Source organism: Symphalangus syndactylus, chromosome 19 (genome assembly GCF_028878055.3).
Source record: "Symphalangus syndactylus isolate Jambi chromosome 19, NHGRI_mSymSyn1-v2.1_pri, whole genome shotgun sequence".
Classification (NCBI taxonomy): domain Eukaryota; kingdom Metazoa; phylum Chordata; class Mammalia; order Primates; family Hylobatidae; genus Symphalangus; species Symphalangus syndactylus.
The window spans coordinates 68,242,463-68,262,733 of NC_072434.2; the positions used below are offsets into that span (position 1 = coordinate 68,242,463).

The 20,271-nt window shown below is 46.8% G+C and overlaps 1 protein-coding gene across 1 annotated transcript in view; it reads right to left on the reverse strand.

The window, feature by feature from the left end:
* Window positions 1-1,482: 1,482 nt before the first annotated feature.
* Window positions 1,483-20,271, reverse strand: part of SUSD4 (sushi domain containing 4) — a 169,508-nt gene continuing 150,719 nt past the window's right edge. The window contains 1 exon segment of the mRNA XM_063613972.1: window positions 1,483-19,524. Within this exon segment, the coding sequence (XP_063470042.1) occupies window positions 19,496-19,524 (29 nt within the window). The 3' untranslated portion in view covers window positions 1,483-19,495.

The following is a 20,271-nucleotide window of genomic DNA, read 5'->3' on the forward strand; positions in this document are numbered from 1 at the left end:
ACTCCATTCCCCAGCACAGTGGGGGGCTCTCTGAGTCCCTGGGCAGAGGCAGGGATGGGAGGGGAGGGTGACAGGGAGCCTTCAGGAGTTGAAGCTAACGGAAGGTGTGGGAGCGGGGCAATGCGGCGATCTGGGAGGGAAGTGGGCCAGATGGGACTGTGGTCAGGCCCTGGCCAGTGGGTAAGTGTGAAGAATGGAGGCACTGGGTAATGCAGCTCCTGGGCAGAGTGGGCACTCTGTGCTTGCGTGTGGGGGGAGGAGTGGGAGGCAGACTCCCACAGGCACTCAGAAGCCAGGCCTCTGGCTCAGAGCTCTGTCCATTCCCACCAGCTCTGGGCTCCCCAGGGCTGGCTCCATGGTGCGGATCCACCTGGCCCTTCATCTTTGGAACTGTCCTATAGCCCCTCACCAGCCCCCTGCCTGGGAGAGGGAGGAGAGAGCTTGGTCAGTCTGTTCATGCTGCCGTTGGCATTTCTGGAGCAAGCTGTGCAGGTGTCTGTGTCCCCTGGAGTCAGTTCACAGACTCCACTGTCTCTGCTGAGGGAGAGTAGAGAGACACCTGCTGCACCCTCAGCACTAACTGTGGCCCCATGCCCGGTTCAGTCTGGCTCTGGACACTTTCTCTCTGGGGTGTGTCTCACCACACTGAGCACACAGCAGGCCTGGCAGGCAGGTGCTGCTCCCGGTGAGCTGGTGCATGGCGCCTTCTGAGGGCAGAGTGAGCTCATGCCCGGAAACATCTGCAGAGAGGGAGTTAGGGGTCCTCACCCTAGGGGCTGTTTCAGCTGGAAGTTATCCAGTCTCATCTAACTTGCTCCATCTGGTGGGCCTGGGAGAGTGAGGGAGGTGAGGGTGGGGGTCGGGGAGAGGAGTGAGAAAGGACTTAGGACCAGAGAGGGAGAGACCTGCTCAGGGTCACGCATTTCGTGACAGACCGAGGCCCAGAAACCAGGACTCCTGGCCTCACCAGAGAATGTCCTTTGTCTAGTAAATAAACGAACTAGATAAATGGTGGCAACAGCTAACTGAGCACATGGTGCCCTTGAGGCCATCGTGGGAGCCCAGAGGAACCCAGGCTGAAAGAGGAGAGTGGCGGCGGCACTAGCAAAGGCCAGAGGGACAGGTCAGGCCATGGAGAAAATGCAGCGTGTTGATTTTGTTACCCTCTCCCTTCCTTTTTTCTAAAAAAATGAATGTACTATTCAGGCCCATGGCATATTTACAGAGTTGAAGGAGATAATGGAATGAAAGAGCTGTGAAGCGTGATAGGCTCTACAGATGTTAATCATTATTATCACTTTATTATCAGGCTTGCATTCCTGACACCTGGGTTTTATAGAGGCTAAAAAATGACAGCACTGGAAGGGATCTCACAGGTCACCCAGACCATCCGCTGCCTCTCAGCCAGGGTTGGGTGGGGTGAGAACAGAGTTTTGGACGGGGGTCCTCTTTAAGAAAAAGAATGTAAAGCTACAAGCAACATTAATACAGAAATGAAAATTTATTCAGAATGAGAAATCACAAGAAATTATACATTTCAAAAAGCTGAAAGTTGACAACATAGACATCACAAAAACCCAGAAAAGAATAAAAATATGTTTTATGAACTATTATTGATCCTCTGCTGCCACTCATCTATAATGTTTTCATCTTGCGTGTTTTGGCTGTATGTTCTCTGATTTCTTCATAGGACAATAATTTTGTATTATCATTTTCTATAGGGAGAAAAAAAGGTAATTCCATCTTTCCTGTAAACATGGTTGGTCCTAGATTGGTTTTTTATCCTCGGTAGTTTGAAAATGTGCATCTTTTGGCCTCTTTGCTTGGCGTTGGTAATGTCACACCTCAGCCATTCTCTGTTCAGCTGTGTGAGCTCCTGATCAGCCTCCCAGGCCTTTGTCCCTCAATTCCCCCTCACCTGCGTCAGCTCAGTCACAGCCTTGCCCACATGGGCACCTGCCCCTCACCTGCCTCTGCTGCTCCAGTCCTGGGGTAGGGGACAGAGTGGCTATGGGACCTGGTCGCGATAACCTCTGAGTGGGATGCTGAGCCAGGTCTTATTGGCTCTTTCCTCCTGGAGTTGAAGCATGTGGAGCCTTGGTGAGTGAGGCCCCCCAGAAACACGTGGGAGCCCTGCCATTGAAGATGGGGTGCACCTGTAGTCCTAGGACCCTGCTGGGGAGTGGTGTGTGGCCTTTGCTGGGGCAATGTGCCCTACTGGGGCCACTGTGGCCTCCCAGCCAGCCCTCAAGTATAATGCATTGAGGCACAGAAAGGCCAGTTTTGGGTGTGGGGCCACGAGGTGCCTCATGGTCAGTCCCCCTCTGGTCCTGGGATGCCCTGTGAGAAGAGGCTCCCTAGTTGTCTTTGTTCAGGCTACAAAGTACCGTAGACTGGGTGGCTTATAAACAACAGTCATTGATTTCTCACAGCTCTGGCGGCTGGCACTCCAAGCTGGAGTGCCAGCACCATTGAATTCTGGTGAGGGCTCTCTTCTGGGCTGCAGACAGCCGACTTCTATCCTTGCATGGTGGAAGGAGGGCAAGGGAGCTCTCTGTTCTCTTCTTAAAAGGTTGGTAATCCCATTCACAAGGGCTCCACCCTCATGACCTAATCACCTCCCAGAGGCCTCACCTCCTAATGCCCTCATTATGGGGATTAAATCTCAACATATAAATTGGGTGGGGGTGGGGGTGATACATTCAGTCCATAACATGTGGGAGACCCTATATTACCATTACCATGTTAAATACTCTGAGAAGCCCTTTGGTAAAGAAACCTGATTGGGTCAATGAAACTTTCTCCCAAAGTTTCCCACAGAACCCTTCTTTCATCCAACATGTACTAACATCTCACACTTAAGAAAACACTGTCACATAGAGACTTCCTGAGAGAGAAGCAAGAGTAGTGAAGGTCCCAGACCCCACAGAAGGAGACCTTACAACTGGTTTCCTCCTCGGGATAGAAGACACTTTTGTGGCACATCTTTCTCAGTGATGTTACATTCAACTCAGGCTAGAAGGAGCCTCACACTCACTGGACACGGGCTCGGATTGGATTTAATTTACCATAACCAGGCCGGGCACAGTGGCTCACACCTGTAATCCCAGCACTTTAGGAGGCCAAGGTGGGAGGACTGTTTGAGCTCAAGAGTTCAAGACCAGCCTGGGCAATACAGTGAGAACCCATGTCAATTAGAAAAAAAAAAAAGAAGAAGAAGAAGGCCAGGTGCGGTGGCTCATGCCTGTAATCCCAGCACTTTGGGAGGCTGAGGCGGGCAGATCATGAGGTCAAGAGATCGAGACCATCCTGGCCAGCATGGTGAAACCCTATCTCTACTAAAATACAAAAATTAGTTGGGCATGGTGGTGCATGCCTGTAGTCCCAGCTACACTGGAGGCTAAGGCAGGAGAACCGCTTGAACCTGGGAGGTGGAAGTTGTAGTGAGCCGAGATCGCACCACTGCACTCCAGCCTGGTGAGAGAGCGAGACTCTGTCAATTAAAAAAAAAAAAAAAAACCGAAAATAATTTAACATAACTTTTCAAGTTAGTTAAAGAAAACCTAGATAGGCTCACACTAGGAGTGGAGGGAGCGTGGATAAACTGGGGCAAGAGGGACATCCAAGCATGGAGGACAGGGATACTGTTCAGAGTTTAGAAAAATTGAAGACAGGAAATCAGAACTTGGGCTGGGTGCGGTGGCTCACACTTGTAATCTCAGCACTTTGGGAGGCTGAGGTGGGCGGATCACTTGAGGCCAAGAGTTCAAGATCAGCCTGGCCAACATGCCAAAGCCCCGTCTCTACTAAAAAATACGAAGTTAGCTGGGCATGGTGGAGCATACTTGTAATCCCCATTACTTGGGAGGCTGAGGTGGGAGAGTTGCTTGAACCCAGGAGGCAGAGGTTGCAATGAGCCGAGATTGCACCACTGCACTCCAGCCTGGGTGACGGAGGAAGACTCTGTCTCAACAGAAAAAAAAAAAAGAAAAACAGAAGTCACTACCTAAAAACCAAAGCCTCAGACCTACCGCTGAGAATCTGGTCGAGCTGTGCGTTGAGTGGCTGAGCTCCAGTCATAAGGACTAGACCTTCCCAGAGGAAAGATGCGCAGGTATAGGAGACACACACAGGTTAACCTGTAGCTTTGGGGGTAAAAGGCCCTCCAGGGATTTATATGTGGATAACAGGAGAGGGGAAAGGAAGGATTGGTGCAGAAATCATGGAAAGCCACTTGACCAGGTGTGAGAAATGGATGATGTGATGGACATCAAGCAGACACCATAGGTCGTTATTTTAGCTCTCTAGAATCTTGCAGAAAGTATTATTCAGCTCTTGACTTTCCTTAAGAATAACAATTACCCATGGTACATATGCATCTTTGGAAAGGTCTGAACAAAATGGGCCTAATAAATGGCAGGGGGATAAAATTGGTACATAGGGAACTGGTCAGATGAGTTCTAAAAAGCCTCCTGCTTCCAGCAGAGATAGCCATAGTTCATGTAAATGGCCATTAGAAAGGAAACACTATAGAAGCTCTAGAGAACAGGCTTGTGGATAAAGCTGCTAAGCAAGGCTCTATGAAGGAAGAGGTTAAACTGTTTAGCCTAATCCCAGGTATCCCTAAGATGGCATTACAACCTCAATTTTCTAAGGAGGAGGAGGAAAAACTGGGCAAAATAGGGGCCACTCAAACTAAGGATGGGAGGTGGATGCTCCCTGATGGAAGAGAAATAATAAGCAAACCCAGAAAACAGAATCAATGTCTACACTGCACAAGGGAAGTCACTGGGGTCCCCAGACCATGTATGATGCAATACTCAAGAATTAGGGATGTAAAGAGATTTATACACTTGCTAAACAAGTGTGCGGGGGTTGTGTAAACTGCCAGAGAATGAACAAAAGGGTAGTTACAGAAAAGACTACCGGAAGAAGACCTCCTGGGTTAAGGCCATTTCAAAGCATTCCCGTATTTAGGCAGGACTACTAACCTTCCTACTGTGGAAACCAAAGACCAATTTTTAAGAAATTGTATGCTGGCCATATCCTCCACCCTGTCATCCCTTAGGTTAAAAGAACTTCTAACTCAAACCCTGCTTCTTAAGTTTACAGCTCACCACTTCCAGCCTGGCAACTCGGTGCTAATTAAGACTTGGAAAGAAGACAAGCTGCAGCCATGCTGGGAAGGTTCCTGTCAAGTGCTCCTGATCACTAAGACAGACGCACGAACAGCTGAATGGGGTAAACACATGTGCATTCAGCTCAGAGAGTTAAACCTTTCTTTTGATTCAGCAGTTTGGAAACACTGCTTATCAAAAAACTGAAAAAAGAACCCGTGGAAGGAAGGGAAAAGGGTAGATGGGAAGTGTATAAATCACCTAAGGAACCTTTAAAGCTAACTCTAAGGAAAACCTAGAAGGAAGCTATAAGCAGGTGCCATCATTGGGGGCGAATATATTCACACGGGGGGTAAAAGGAGACCTAAATATTAAATAGGGCCCAGTACTAGGGGTGAAAAATAGGGAATATCCAATCAAACTAATAGTCAACATAACTAGAACCTCCACCTCCCAGACCAGACCATAAAGTTCAATGCCTGCCAAGTCTTACATTGTGGGAATTTAGAAAACCAAAGGCAGCTGTCACAAGCAAACAAATACCTGGGTCCTGAAACAGGTCGCTGTTAGGGAAAGCCCTGTGCTACCGGAATGAGGTCTGATGGACCACCCAGTGTCAAGGCTGGGTGAGTCATTCTTCCAAAAACAAACCCTTAAAAAAAAATACATTTGTATAAGGGCCCTACACCCCCTAACTTAGAAATTTAAAATGCAATCCTATATTAATTATCATAAACAACCCAGCTACTCTAGATCAGGAAACTTGGAGGTATGGATTAGGAATAAATAGCTCAGGAAGGGATCCCATGGGACGGTTAGCTATTAGGCTAGTCACCAACTCCACTCCGAGCCCACCCAGGATTACTATAACTCCCCGTCCCACTACTTCCTTTAACCTACCAAACAATAACCCTAAAAAAGTAAAAATAATTAAGGTGACTAACTTAAGGCAAACTTTAGAAATTAAGGCTGGATATGGGGATGTAAATGCCTGGGTTGAATGGGTCAAATTTTCGGTACTAGCTCTTAATAAAAGTGACTGTTACGCATGCTCTGCTGGGAGGCCTCAGGCACGGGTAGTTCCGTTTCCCCTAGGAAGGGATACCAGTCCCAAAGGAATGTGTTGTATGTTGGCTCTATACCAGGACAGGGATGTGTGGGGAAATAAGATCTACAAAAGTCTATTATTGCTCTTTCCTGCATTGCAGAGGTCAGATCCTAAAGCAATCCCCTCATTCTCCGCAGGAAATATAAACCACTTCTCTTGTCTCTCTAGGCACGGGGCAGAGTTCAACTCTCAACTTGTACCCACATCCTAAATGTTATTGCTAAGTCAAACAAAGGCAACTACTTGGCTCTTCATATACCCCCGGCTAATGTCTATTGGTATTGTGGGAAAAGGAACCTCTGTGACCTTTACTGTCCAATTGAACTGGGACTTGTGCCTTAGTTTAACTGGCCATTCCATTCACTTTGGCATTCCATAAAATCCCCGAAAATCCACATGGCCACCAAAGTTGGAGAGATCTAACAAATTCCTTTAATCCCAACATTTATATTAACTCAATAGGAGCCACTAAAGGAGTACTTAATGAATTTAAGGACTAAAGGACACAAAAATAAATGTGGAAATGGGACCAGTAGGGGTGAAAAGAAAAAGAGGAGAGAATTGAAGGAAATAATGTATACAGCCGTCCATTTCCAAGACAAAGTGCCTTAAATCAGCTTAGGGCAGCAAACTACAAAAGCAACTGAATATACTAGGTCCCTGCTTGAATAGCCAATGCTTGCTTTTCAGCCTCCCCTTCCCCCCACCACCCCACTTAGTTGCCCTCACCGGAACCAAAAAAGTTTAGTCTAAAATAAAAGTTTGCCAGTCTGCAAAATAGCTCGCTTTGTCTGTATTTATCAGTCTGCCCAGCTACTCAGGTCATAAGTCAAATACTTGAAGAGCTCCTGAGCTAACTAGGATTGCAATGCATTGTAGGCTGCAAGAAAATGCAGCAAGGCAACCCTAAAGAAAACACCTAAAGCCCCTGCCTAACAATCAATAGGCGACGTCCGTCTGGGAAAATTGTAACCCTGTAGTACTCAGCCTATGAAGAAGGGCAGGGAAGGACCTGCCTACTAGGGGATAAATTGCTTGTTAAAACTGTGCTGGCTGTGCCTGCGTGCCAAACACCCAATCTTGCAAAACTGTCATTAAAAGTCTCATTTTGCTGTCCTGTGGGTCTCTAAGTCCATTCTTTGAGTTTGAACGGTTAAGTTTGTTTCTCATAGTTTGAATGCTTATTTTTGTACTAAATGTTATATTAGGTATCTTATGTTTGCTGTCTTATTTAATTCTCACAATAAACCTACAAAGCAGTGGTATTCTTTCCATTTTATGGATGAAGAAACTGAGGTTCACAGAGGTTAAGTAACTAATGCAAGCCAAATGGGTAGTGGATGATGGAGTGGGCTGTGAATACAGGTTTTCTTGTATCACTTGACCACAGGCTAAATGACAATGGCTACTCTGGGGCCAATGACAGCTCATAAGACCCAGAACACATGCACGCCTGTCAGGGCAGAGAAATTGAGTCTGTTTGGAAGCCAACATAAGCCTTAGGACTATAGCCTTTAGAGCAAACGGGTTTTAACCCAGGTCAGCAGATGGAATTCATGGGGTCTATGAACTTGGACAAGAAACACTTCCGCGTCATTTTCACTAACTTTTCACTGAATTTAGCACCTCCCTCACCTATCACGTAGGCAATAAATCAGTGTTGGCCAGACCTGCAACTTTGTCATTAAAAGAAACTACAGATATTTTCATTTCACATTACAGTGTTTACCAATATTTCAAAATATTGCTTATGCAATTTGTCATGACTTTGCATTTATAGTAATTAGACCTGCATCAGACCTTATTATTTGTTACTCATAGAATATATATATAATTATGTTATGTATTAGTTTTCAAAAGTGTTTTGATAACTGTGGTTTAATATAATTTATTGGTCTTATTTTATGCACTTAAAAATATTCTTCTGGGAAAGCCTCCATATGCCCCACCAGACTGCCAGAGGACTCCAGATACAGAACAGTCTCGATGCCCTGACTCAGCAAGACTGACTGAGCCAAATCCTGACTGTCTCATTTACCAGCTGGAGGACATTAAGTTCTGTAGCCTCGTGGGATGTCTCTCCTAAATCAGGGTTTCTCAGCCTTGGCCCTGTTGATGTTAGGGCTGCAGAATTCTTTGCTGGGGATGGTATGGGGGTGGGTGGGGGCTAGCTCGTGCACTGTGGGATGTGTGACATTCCTGGCCTTGACCTACAAGATGCAATAGTACCCCACCCCCCAGTATATTCCTGACCTGGACGCACAAGATGCAATAGTACCTCACCCCCAAGTTGTGACAACCAAAAATGCCTCCTCCAGACATTGTCACATGCCCCTGTGGGCAAGATGGTCCAGTTGAGAACTGCTGTGCTAGATGTGCAATGTGATATTAGAGGATTCTTGGGAGTTCACTGCAATCATGCCTCAACGCTTGCGTGCTCAATGTGGCACTCTATCCTGTTTTTGTTAGGACACCAGATTTCAGTAAGTTCCGGGTCAAGAGGGACTGGTCTGTTAGCCTGAGAGTCCACAAGGAAGCCCCTCTGGAGTGCTGGCAGCCTGCACTGTGGTGATTCTAACTGGGAGTCCAGGGGAGCCCAGTCCTGGTGAGCTGACGATGGGATGGAGAAGAACAGTGACTCATGGGTGCCTATGGGTGCTCCGGACCTGAAAGATAGAGAGCAGGGGATAACCCCTGATAGGCAGGAGTGTAGAAAATGCCTTCTCCAACCTCGGGGGATTCTTGGTTCTTTTAAAGCCAGAAGAACGAGGATGGCGGGGCCATAAGCTGCCCTAAAGGATGATGCAGTGCTGCAGGAGATTGAGAGGAAGGGGGCATTTTTAAATTCTTTTGGAGTGCTGAAGGGGGAATAACAGAATGGTGAGAGCAGCTACTGGTTTTGAGTGTTGACACCATGCCAGGTGCCATTCTAAGCAGTCTATGTCAACATGGTACTTAATTCTTACAGCTAACTAGGAGGTAGATGCTGTCAATGTCCTCATTTGGCAAGGCTCTGAGGCTTAAATGTCCACTGTCTTGCCTGACTTTGCTTCTGTACATGACAGAAGTGAAATTTAAGCCCAGGTGTGTCTAATTTCAGTGCCCATGAATTAAACCAGTAGGTAGCACTGTCCAAATGCCATTCCAGATACCCAGAAAACCCAAAGCTGATATTGCTAAACAGAGGTTAGGGGCCCGTGAGAAACTACAGAGGTCAGAGCACTCCTAAGAGACTGAAGGGGCTCATCTGGGACAGTGTTTGACAAAATGGAGGAGAAGGTGGGCCTTCTGTGGACCTCCAGTGACCTATGGACTTGTGAATTTCTTGCCTTGTGAATTCCGTGCCGATGTTAGACAAGCATCTGGATCAATTACTAAACCTACGTCTCCTCAGCCCTTAGATGCCGAATGTGTGGTTGATAAGAATCGTTGTAATTTTTTGACTATTTAATAATAACCATTCTGACTGGTATGAGATTATTAGGTATTTTTATTCTAAATAAATATTCTTTTTTATAACAACAACAAAAGAATCACTGAACAAATCATGCCAGACCAACTTCGTTCTTCTTTATGGCTCTGCTCTCCTGATGGCTTGGTGGGAGGTGGGGGTGGAGGGGAATCTGCAGATGGCTTTCCATAGAGCATCTGCTCCCAGTTCTCATGAAATCCGTGAGAACAGATTTGGAAACATGAGCTAGACAATACCAGGGAAGGCTGCTTTCTGGTGGGTTAAAGACCTGTGCTCCAAGGGAACTGATTAGCCAATATGGGCTTAGAGGAATTCTCAGTGGCAAACTGGAGATGATTCAACAATCAGAATTAAAAATGTCACCGTGACATACTTGTGGAGAAAAGCAAACAGCACCAAGCAAGTAGATTTTCACTATATCTGAGATACCAGGGAGGGGAGCCAGTATTACAAAATTGTCTGGATTTAATGATGATAATAATAGCTAACACCTTTAAGTATGTACGCTGTGCCAGGTGTGGTTCTAAGCATTTTACATAAATTAGTTCCTTTATCACCTCCCAACAACCCTACCAAGTAGGTTATATTATTTTCCACATTTTACAGTTGAGGAGACTGAAGTGGAGAATGATTTCATAGCTACCAGATGCCTGAGATTTAGAGCCCCATTTAGCGCTAAGATTGTATTGGAAGGTGGGGAAAGAGTGGCTTGTATGTGCACAAAAAGAAGATAATCATGGTATGCCAAGGGGCTTAGCTGTCCCTTTCTCTGGGAGATTTTTCTCTACCTCCCAAGTGGGGCTAGTGGCCTCTCCTGTGTACTCACAAGGCACCCGGTACATGGCACTGTCCCTGCCCTCCCTGAGACTTATAATTTCCTATGTGCCTGTTTGCCTCCCCTCTAGATTCATTTCATCCATTTAGGACCCTCAGCTTTGAGCACAGTGGCAATGCTGGGGTTTCCAGAAGTGTTGGTAAGGGGATTTAAATGAGTGTAAAGATTGTAAAGTCCGAAGAAAAGATAGAAGGTCCTGTGGTCAGGGGGCATGAATGTGTGATAAAATCTCAACCAAAGGCCACAGGGGATGAGAAGATAGAAGGAAGAAGTTGTCATCCCCTGGAACATGGTATTGAGGGAACCTGTGGGATGGTCTTTCCCCAAGGCCTTGATGACCTCGTGGGGAGAGACCATGGTATAGACTCACTGGCCTCTCATAAACTTCTCCAGCCCCACAAGCCAAGAAGCCTATGAAGTCTGTGGAGTTTCAAGTTCTGCACACTGGGCTGCTCACCTTTTCCTCTTAGAGTAAAGAGATCAAGAAGACATGGAGGAAATGTAAACATATATTGGAAAGTACACGGTATATAATATTAACTAAAGTCAATAGTTGACATTAGGCTTGGCTCTTGACTTCAGTTAATATTATATACCACATATTGATTAATCAGTTGTAACGGTTGTACCACACTAATGCAAGATGTTAAAATAAAAAAAGGTGTGTGTGTGTGTGTGTGAGAGAGAGAGAGAGAGAGAGAGAGAAACAGAAAGACAGAGACAGATGAGGTGTATGGGAACTCTACTTTTTTAAGCAATTTTTCCATAAACCTAAAATTGTTCCAAAAAGTAAAATCTATGAAAACAATACAGAGATCTCTGTGATTGCACCTAGAACATACCCGGGAAATACTGCTGATGCACTCTTGCGCACTCACAAGAATCACAGAACTATACAGAGAAGGGCGCCCTCCTCATTCCTTGGGGTAGACAGACGTAGAAACAGGCTCAGCCAACATCAAATGTAACTTGCTCACTTTCTTTCCACTTCCCTTCAATAAGTATGCAGTAGGTGAACATGCTTCATAGAATGGGAAATGCTACACAATTATTAAAAACGTGTGGGCTAAATCAATCTAAGAGATTGAAGAGAGCTGCTTCCAATCATTATACTCAAGTGGACTCCAGGAGGGGTAGCCTTAGCATCTGCTCCTTCTGGCCAAGGGCCAAATGGATTGGGGTCCCGAGCACAGCCACAGGAGGCCAGAATGGCTGTAACTGGTGTCTCTTGTCCTGATCAGAGGGTGAGGGCGGCTTCAGAGTTTCTAGAGTGTGGACCCCATCCTAAGGGGGCATTGGGATGGGGCTGCTCCTGAGCTGGAGGAAGGAGCTGGGATGAGTGTCAGGCAGTTGCTGAGGGGTGGAGGAGAAGGAGTCAGCCGCTGCTAAGAAAGCTGGCAGGAGTGGAGCTGGGTGATGCGTGACTCTGGATTAAAAAAATTTTTTAAGCGAGCAAAGAGAATTTCCACTCTGCCAGAGCTAGGAGAACTTTGAGACCGTCTCTTCCATCTTCTCACTCTATAGCTGAGAAAATGGGGCCTGGAAGGATCCCCCAGAGACCCAGTGGCAGTCCCATGCTAGGCTGGGCTGTCCCTGACCCCTAGGCTCATGCTTTGCAAAATTGAATGGGCCTGCAAAACAGCTCTCAAGCCTGAGTACTTCTCCCATCTCACCGAAGTAACTCCTCTGCCTTGAGCCTTTTCACGGCTTCTCATTCTGAGAGGAACCACTTACCTCCCCTACCATGGTATCTCAGGCCTCGACAGGCTGTCCTTCTCATCTCTCCAGTCCCATCTCTCTCCCCTTCTACCCACCTCCCCGCCCCCACCCAGCCTCCTTTCCATCCCCAACCCTGAGGCCCTGGAAGCACTGAAGACCCCTATGTTTCCCACCCACCCAGCTGTCCTTTGTCTCCGGGACTGGATGTGTGCTCTTCCACCCTCAGTTCATCTCCCACTCTGCCTGCTACCAGTGGGGCTGCCATTTCCAGGACAGCCTTCCCCAAGAGTCCAGGCCTATGTCAAATGTCCCGTAGTCCCTCGATTGTAGCTGTCTGCCTACCAGCCCTAATTTCCCACTGGGCCAGAGAGCACCGACAGAGCCTGGCGCAGAGGTGGTGCTTCATAAATATTTATTGACTGAAACAGGGTCTACAAATATTTCTTATAGGCTACAAGCAGAAAGTATTAGTCTCAGTTCCCTCAGGCTCCCTCTCATCCCCTTCCCCCACCTCTCCATGCATCTGCTGGTGTTTAGTTTCCTTTTCCCCATGGCCCTGGAGAACCAGTGGGCCAGGGAACTAGGGGCAACCGCAGTGGCTCTGAACACATGGATGGGATGAGGCTTTAAGTAAGGCAGGTTCATGGCTCCTATTCAGGTAGCTGGACCACTTCCTTGGCCATTTAAAACAAGGCATGACTGGTTTTTATCCCTGTGTGGAGATGGTACAATACCTGCTACAGCAGTTGAACACGGCTGGTTGACGCACACACACTCTGCATTACGTTTTATGCTTTCAACACCACCATGTTCAGTGTCTGCCCTCCCTGACAAGTGACTGCTGCTCTCCGGGGCTCTGCTGTGCATGATAGACCAGTCATCTTTACTGTGGTCTTTCCCCTTTATTGCCTTGGAAATGTACAGGCATTAACTTTTATGCTTTTAATCCAAACTAGATGATAAAATTAGGGAAGCAGGTTAGTGTTAATCTACAGGGTTGCCTGTGGAAATAATCTGAGTCCTTCAGAGTACTTGAGGGGATTTCTGAGGTTTTCCTCCCCTCCCTGAGCAAAACTTTCTGTAGCATGCAGAGAAGGGCTGTGCTTGGAAGGAGGTCAAATGCCCCTTGGGCCAAGGAGTGAAAATTTCCCTTTGCATGGCAAACTCAGCACATAGAAGCCAGAGATGGGCTCCGGGAAGAGGATCCCAGAGGAATGCGGGTAGCACGTGTCAGTCTGTCTGCTTTGGGCAGACCCAAATAAGCTTCACCTGCAAACACATTCGAGGGGGAAAGAAGCAAGGCAGGTTATAGGTGACTGGTATGCACACGGAATTCATCACCCACATAAACCCTCCCGCCCTCTCACAGGGGGCAGTGGCTGTCATTTATCAAATGCCCACTTTGCACTGGGTGCTTGACTTACATTAGATGTCATCTTTGCCACAGCCCAGTGAGGAAAGCAGAGGTAAACCTTCTCTAATTTCTACACGAAGACATTGAGATACACAGCCAGCTGGTGGCAGAGGTAAGTTTTGAAGCCAGGCAATGAACCAGTTCTAAAGCCCACGCTCTCTCATGATTTTGCACTGCCTCTGCAGGAATTCCTAGAGATTAGGACCATATTAGGGGAGGGGGATGGGGTCTGCCTGCTGGGCATAGAGAGAGACAACAAAGAAGTGGGAGAGGCATCTGGAGCTGGCAGGGCTGCCGCCCACCAGCCTTTGCATTTGACAGTCCTAGGCCTGCTGTGTGACCAGCGACAAACACTTCTGCAGGGACAGGAGAGGCAGCTTTGTTTGTGCGCCAGCTGCTGGGCAGGGTGTAATTAGGTGGGAAAGGCTCTAAATGTTCCACACGGGCAAATCACAACCTTGCAATTAAAAAAAGCTACATGGAAGTGGAGTGTGAAGGCATCTGTGACTTCTGCTGTGCTTATCACGGGGAGCAAGTCAGCCAGAAAACTGCTGCTCTGCAGTTCCTTGGATCCAACACTTAACTGAACCTCTCAGGCTGACTTGATGGCACACGCTTGGCTTCACCACTGCACCCCCTTGAATGCACTGCTGAGGGGCAGCCTTCTTGCACTCTCCCAAAGTAGAGAGCACCGTGCTGAGCATGGTTCTCTCACAGCACACTGATAAGGCACAAGACACAATACAGCCCCACCTGTTCCAAATCTCCTCATTCCCAAGCACTGTGAGAGAGGCTGGCTCTGTTCAGTCATATCCAGGAGGACTCTGGGGATTTTTAAAATAAAAGGAAATTGGGATCATGACATGCTTGGAATATCGTGAGGATTTTTTCCTGCCATGTAAGTGCACTGTAATGGGGAAAAACAATCACTGTTAACAATATTTGTGGGTGAGACTCTGATGTGGCCCCAAAGTAGATGGATCTAGGGGAGGGGCCCAGTGACTTGATTAGACACTGTTTGATGCTGCAATAAGCAGGCCCTGCCTTCCTATCAGCCTCTGTTCTTAGGGCAATGCTGACACTAATACCTTGATGTACGTGGTAACTGTGTGCTGTAGTTTGGATGTTGGTCCCCTCTGAGTCTCATGTTGAAATGTGATCCCCAGTGTTGGAAATGGGGCCTAATGGGAGGTGTTTGGGTCACAGGGTGGATCCCTCATAAATGGCCTGCTGCCAGTCTTGCAATGAGTGAGTTCTTGCTCTGTTAGTTCCCATGAGAGCTGGGTGTTTTTTTTTTTTTTTTTTAATTTTTATTTTAGGAGTTTCACTCTTGTTGCCCAGGCTGGAGTGCAATGGCACAATCTCAGCTCACCGCAACCTCCACCTCCCGGGTTCAAGTGATTTTCCTGCCTCAGCCTCCCGAGTAGCTGGGATTACAGGCATGCATCACCACACCCTACTAATTTTGCATTTTTAGTAGAGATGGGGTTTCTCCATGTTGGTCAGGCTGGTCTCAAACTCCTGACCTCAGGTGATCTGCTGGTCTCAGCCTTCCAAAATGTTGGGATTACAGGCATGAGCCACTGTGCCTGGCCAAGAGATGGTTGTTAAAAATAACCCGGCACCTCCCTCCCTATCTCTTGCCTCCTCTCGCCATGTAATCTCTGCACATGCAGGCTCCCCTTTGCCTTCTGCCATGAGTGGGAGCAGCCTGAGGCCCTCACCAGATGCAGATGCCAGTGCCATGCTTCCTATATGGCCTACAGAACCTTGAGCCAAATAAACCTCTTTTCTTTATAAATTACCCAGCCTCAGATATTTCTTTACAAGTAACACAAACGGACAAAGATAGAAAATTGGTGCCGAGGAGTAGGGCATTGCTATAAAGATACCTGAAAATGTAGAAGCAGCTTTGGAACTTCACCTAGTAATGGGTGAAGGCTGGAAGAATTTAGAGGGCTCAGAAGAAGAGAAAAAGATAAGAGAAAGTTTGAAATTTCTTAAGGATTGGTTAAATAGTTGAGACCAAAATGCTGTTAGAGATATAGACAGTAAACGCCATATTGACAAGGTTTCAGATGGAAATGAGGAACTTATTGGGAACTGGAGCAAAGGCCAGCATTGTCATAAATTGGCAAATAACTTGGCTGCCTTGTGTCCATGCCCTAGGGCTTTGGGGAAGGCTGAATTTATGAGTGACAACCTGGCTGGGCGTGGTGGCTCACATCTGCAATCCCAGCACTTTGGGAGGCTGAGGCGGGCAGATCATAAGGTCAGGAGTTCCAGACCAGCCTGGTCCACATGGTGAAACCTCGTCTCTACTAAAAATACAAAAATTAGCCAGGCATGGTGGCATGCGGACCTGTGGTCCCAGCTACTTGGGAGGCTGAGAATCACTGAGAATTGCTTGAATCCAGGAGGTGGAGGTTACAGTGGGCTAAGATCACACAGTGAGCCTGGGCAATAGAGCAAGACTCTGTCTAGGGGGAAAAAAAAAGAAAAATAAAAGAGTGACAACCTAGGGTATCTGGCAGAAGAAATTTCTAAGCAGCAAAGCATTCAAGAAGTGACATGGCTGCTTTTAACAGCTTATGCTCAGGTATGAGAGCAAAGGAATGATCTAAAGTTGAAATTTGTAGTTAAATGAGAAGCAGAGCATTAAAACTTAGCAAGTTTGCAGCCTGGCTGTGGTAGAAAAGGAAAGAGCATTTTCAGGAAAAGAACCCAAGGCTAGAGAGATTAGCAATGAGAAAGGGAGCTGGGTGCTAATAGTCAAAACAATTGGAAAAAGGCCCCAAATGCATTCAGAAATCTTCAAGGCTGCCCCTCCCATCACAGGCCCAGGGGCTTAGGGGGACAGAATGGTTTCAAGGGACAGGGCCCTGATGTTGCTGCCCTTCACCACCACCTTGGGTTGCTGCTCCCTGCATTTCTGCACTCTGGCTCTAGCCAGGGCTCAAAGGGTCCCTGGTACTGCTTGGTTCTACTACAGAGACAGAAGCAGTAAGCCTTGGCAGCCTCCATGTGGTGCTAAATCTGTAGCTGCACAGAATGCAAGAGGGGTGGAGGCTTGGCACCTTCCTCCTAGCTTTCAGAGGGTGTTGGAAAGCCTGGGTGCCCAGGAAGAAACCTCCCTCAGGGCATAACCCCAGCAGGGAGACTCTGCTAGAGCAGTGCCTAGTGGAGCTGTGGAATGAGGCTGCCATGGGTACCTCAGAATTATAGAGCCACCAGCAGCATGCAACCTCAGCCTGGAAAAGCTGCAGGCACTAGACTCCAATCTGCAAGAATGGCCACATGGACTGTGCCCAGCAAAGCCATGGGGCAGTGCTACCTGAAGCCTTGAAAGCTAACCCCTCACCTAGGATGCTGGATATGGAGTCAAGGGAGATTATTTTGGACCTTTAAGATTTAGTGTCTGCCTTGCTGGGTTTTGAACTTCTGTGAGTCCTCTTACCCCTTTATTTTGGCTGATTTCTCCCTTTTGGAATGGCGATGTTTACCCAATGTCGGTTCCACTATTGTATCTTGGAAGTAAATAACTTGATTTTGATTTTACAGGCTCACAGCTATAAGGAAGTTCCCCTGAGTCTCAGATGAGATTATGGACTTCTAAGTTGATGCTGGAACAAGTCAAGACTTGGGGGACAGATGACTGTATTTTGCATTGAGAAAATCACATGAGATTTGGAAGCCTAGGGGGTAGAATGCTATAGTTTGGCTTGTTTGATCCCTCCAAATCTCATGTTGAAATTTGATCCCCAGTGTTGAAGGTGAGGCCTAATGGGAGGTGTTTGGGTCATGGGAAGGATCCCTCATGAATGGCTTGGTGCCAGCCTTCAGTAATGAGTGAATTCTTGCTCTATTAGTTCCCACAAGAGCTGGCTGTTAAAAAAAGCCTGGCCCCCTCCCCTTTCTCTTGCCTCCTCCTGCCATGTGATCTCTGTACATGCCAGCTCTCTTTTCCCTTTCTGCCATGAGTGGAAACACCCTAAAGCCCTCATCAGAAGCAGATGCTGGTGCCATGCTTCCTGTACAGCCTGCAGAGCTGTGAGCCAGATACACCTTTTTTCTTTATGAATTACCCAGCCTCAGATATTCTTTATAGCAACACAAGTGGACTAAGACACTGTGCTACCTGTCTTCCCAAGTGCTGCAGGCTGGAGAGGCAACCCTGTACTTGGTCTGACGGTCAGGCAGCTTGATGTTGCTGCTGTCTACTTTGTAGGGGAGAATATCAGAGATAGCCCCTCATGCCTCTTCTGAACTGCCTGGTAGAAAATGAGGCACTTGCCCAGTGGTCTCTGAGACAACCTCCATTTAGAAGGTGAGCACTGTCTGTGTGTTATCTCCTTCCATCTCTTGTTCTTAATCTTACATTGAATCCCATCATCCATGATCACTGTCACCACCCCGCTCCTGCCCACCCGACTCTACTGCACTATTAAAGTCACGCTTCAAACTGTCATTTTCTTTTAATTTTTAATCAGTCTGTGTCAAGAAGAAACAGGACTTGATCAAGCTTCCAGCCCTCACCACTCTATCAGCATAGCAATTTTAAGGATCAGAGTTTTGTTTACATTTGTCTAAAACCAAGAGACGGAAAGGAATCAACTCCACAGATCAACATGTATTTGAAGAGACACTTCAGGACACTTTGGGAAATTTTTTAATCAATCAGTATCTTAGGAACAACACCCAGTGGGCACGATGAGACCCTCAAAGTAGGAATGCAGGAATGATAAGCAGGTGAGGTGGCTGAGCTATCTGGGCTGGGAGGCCAGCCTCCTGGAATCTTAGGACAAATAAAAGGGGGAAAAATCCAACCTCACACTTCTTTTGAAGGTGGGATATGTTTACAGAAACAATTTCTGTTTTGGAAAATAAATGTATGGTTCAATTTGGGGCTGGGGGGAACAATGACAATTGTCAACTAGAGAGAGGCTCATGATTCTGAGATAAATGTTAAGTGGAATCTTTTTAAAATGCTGAAACTAAACATTACCTTGGTTACTGTCTCCATCGTGAGATGTATTTGAACACATTCTGACCATGTGTAAAAACCACCAGATTTAGTCAATGCCAAGGATCCATGTGCCACACCATGAATACAAACACTGATGATATGTTACCAGAAGACAGCACAGAGTTCATGAGCTCTACTTTGTGAAGAAATTTCCAGAAAGCAGAGTCTGCCCATCTTTCCTTTCCTTTCTCACTGGAACTGCCACATCCTGCTTTCGTCTTGCTTTGAGTAGAGTTGTCTGGATGAAGGAAGATTCTCCAAACATCACACAAGGACCTTTCCTTTGGGAGCTGGCCCCTCGCTGAGGGTGCAGGAGGTTCTGCTGTTCTTCCAGCATCTCAACACAGACTTTCTGCAGAGGCTGACCCATCCAAATTTGGAGTCCAGAGACAGTTTGAAGCAGATGTTAGAAGCAAATTTACATGATGTGACATGCTTTCAGAGGGGGTGGGGAGTACTTGCCAGTCAATGGGATGCGTGATGATTCAGTGGGATGTGCGTGGAATTGTCCCACGTTCCACAGCACGATACACATTTAACACCTCCATCCAAGACCGCACGAGGGCTTCCCCGCTGCCCCTGGTTCCCCATGGATCTTGGCGAATCCTCAAATCTCATTTAAAAGCCCTGCCATTGCAGTTTGTCAGCCTCACTGTGGAGCCTGAGATGCACAATGTGAACTGCGGTCCCCATGTAGATAAGTTAGACATTTTGCCCCCAAGCTCTATCCTTCTGTGACCTCACTCCAAGATACAAGGTCCTTTCCCCAAAGGAGCAGGAGAGTCATCTGGATCTTGCCCCATATTAGGGATCTTCTTCCATTAGAGGAATTTCTGTAAAAGAAGAGACGGTTATTAGCTTAACATAACCAGAAAACACCATGACGATCTGGAATTATATGCCTCATTAAAATATCTACACTTTCTCAAATCAGTGAGGAGAAGAAAATGTTAAGTTCCACATACCAGTTAATAACCAAATAAATCAACCTCCTATACAGCATCTTTCTGTAACAATTGTTTTTTGCCAGGAAACAATTATGATCTTATTTCCAGTTCATAAAAAAATGTTAGATTTTAACCATAGGCCCTAATGGTCATACAAGCCAGAGAGCTGCAAATTCAAGTACAGAAAGGCAGCATGGTTTGCAGAAAAGGAACACTGTGGTGGCCCAGGAGACCTCTGTTTCCATGTCATTACTGCCATTTACTCTCAATATAAGCCAAATTAGTGCTCTCATTTGCAAAGCGGCACTGGGATTCCCCTTCTGTAGGAAACAGAGACCTAATCAATCTGACACATTTTCCTTATTTTACCATGAATCTACCCTTCCTTGTGACAGGTACACATGCATTTTTACTTCACATCTGGTAAAAATAACTTCTATGTACACAGAACTCTGGGGCTAGAACACACCGCTGGGCCCTAACGCGTGCCTCTGGATCCTTCTTCCTGGCACGTATGTGCCATCCTGTCCCTAAGCCCCACTTCCAGAAGTCCTATCTAATTAAGGAATAAAGAAGAAAAACATTCCGGATCATATGGACCCTACAAAAAATGAAGCACCGGCCACTGTTGCC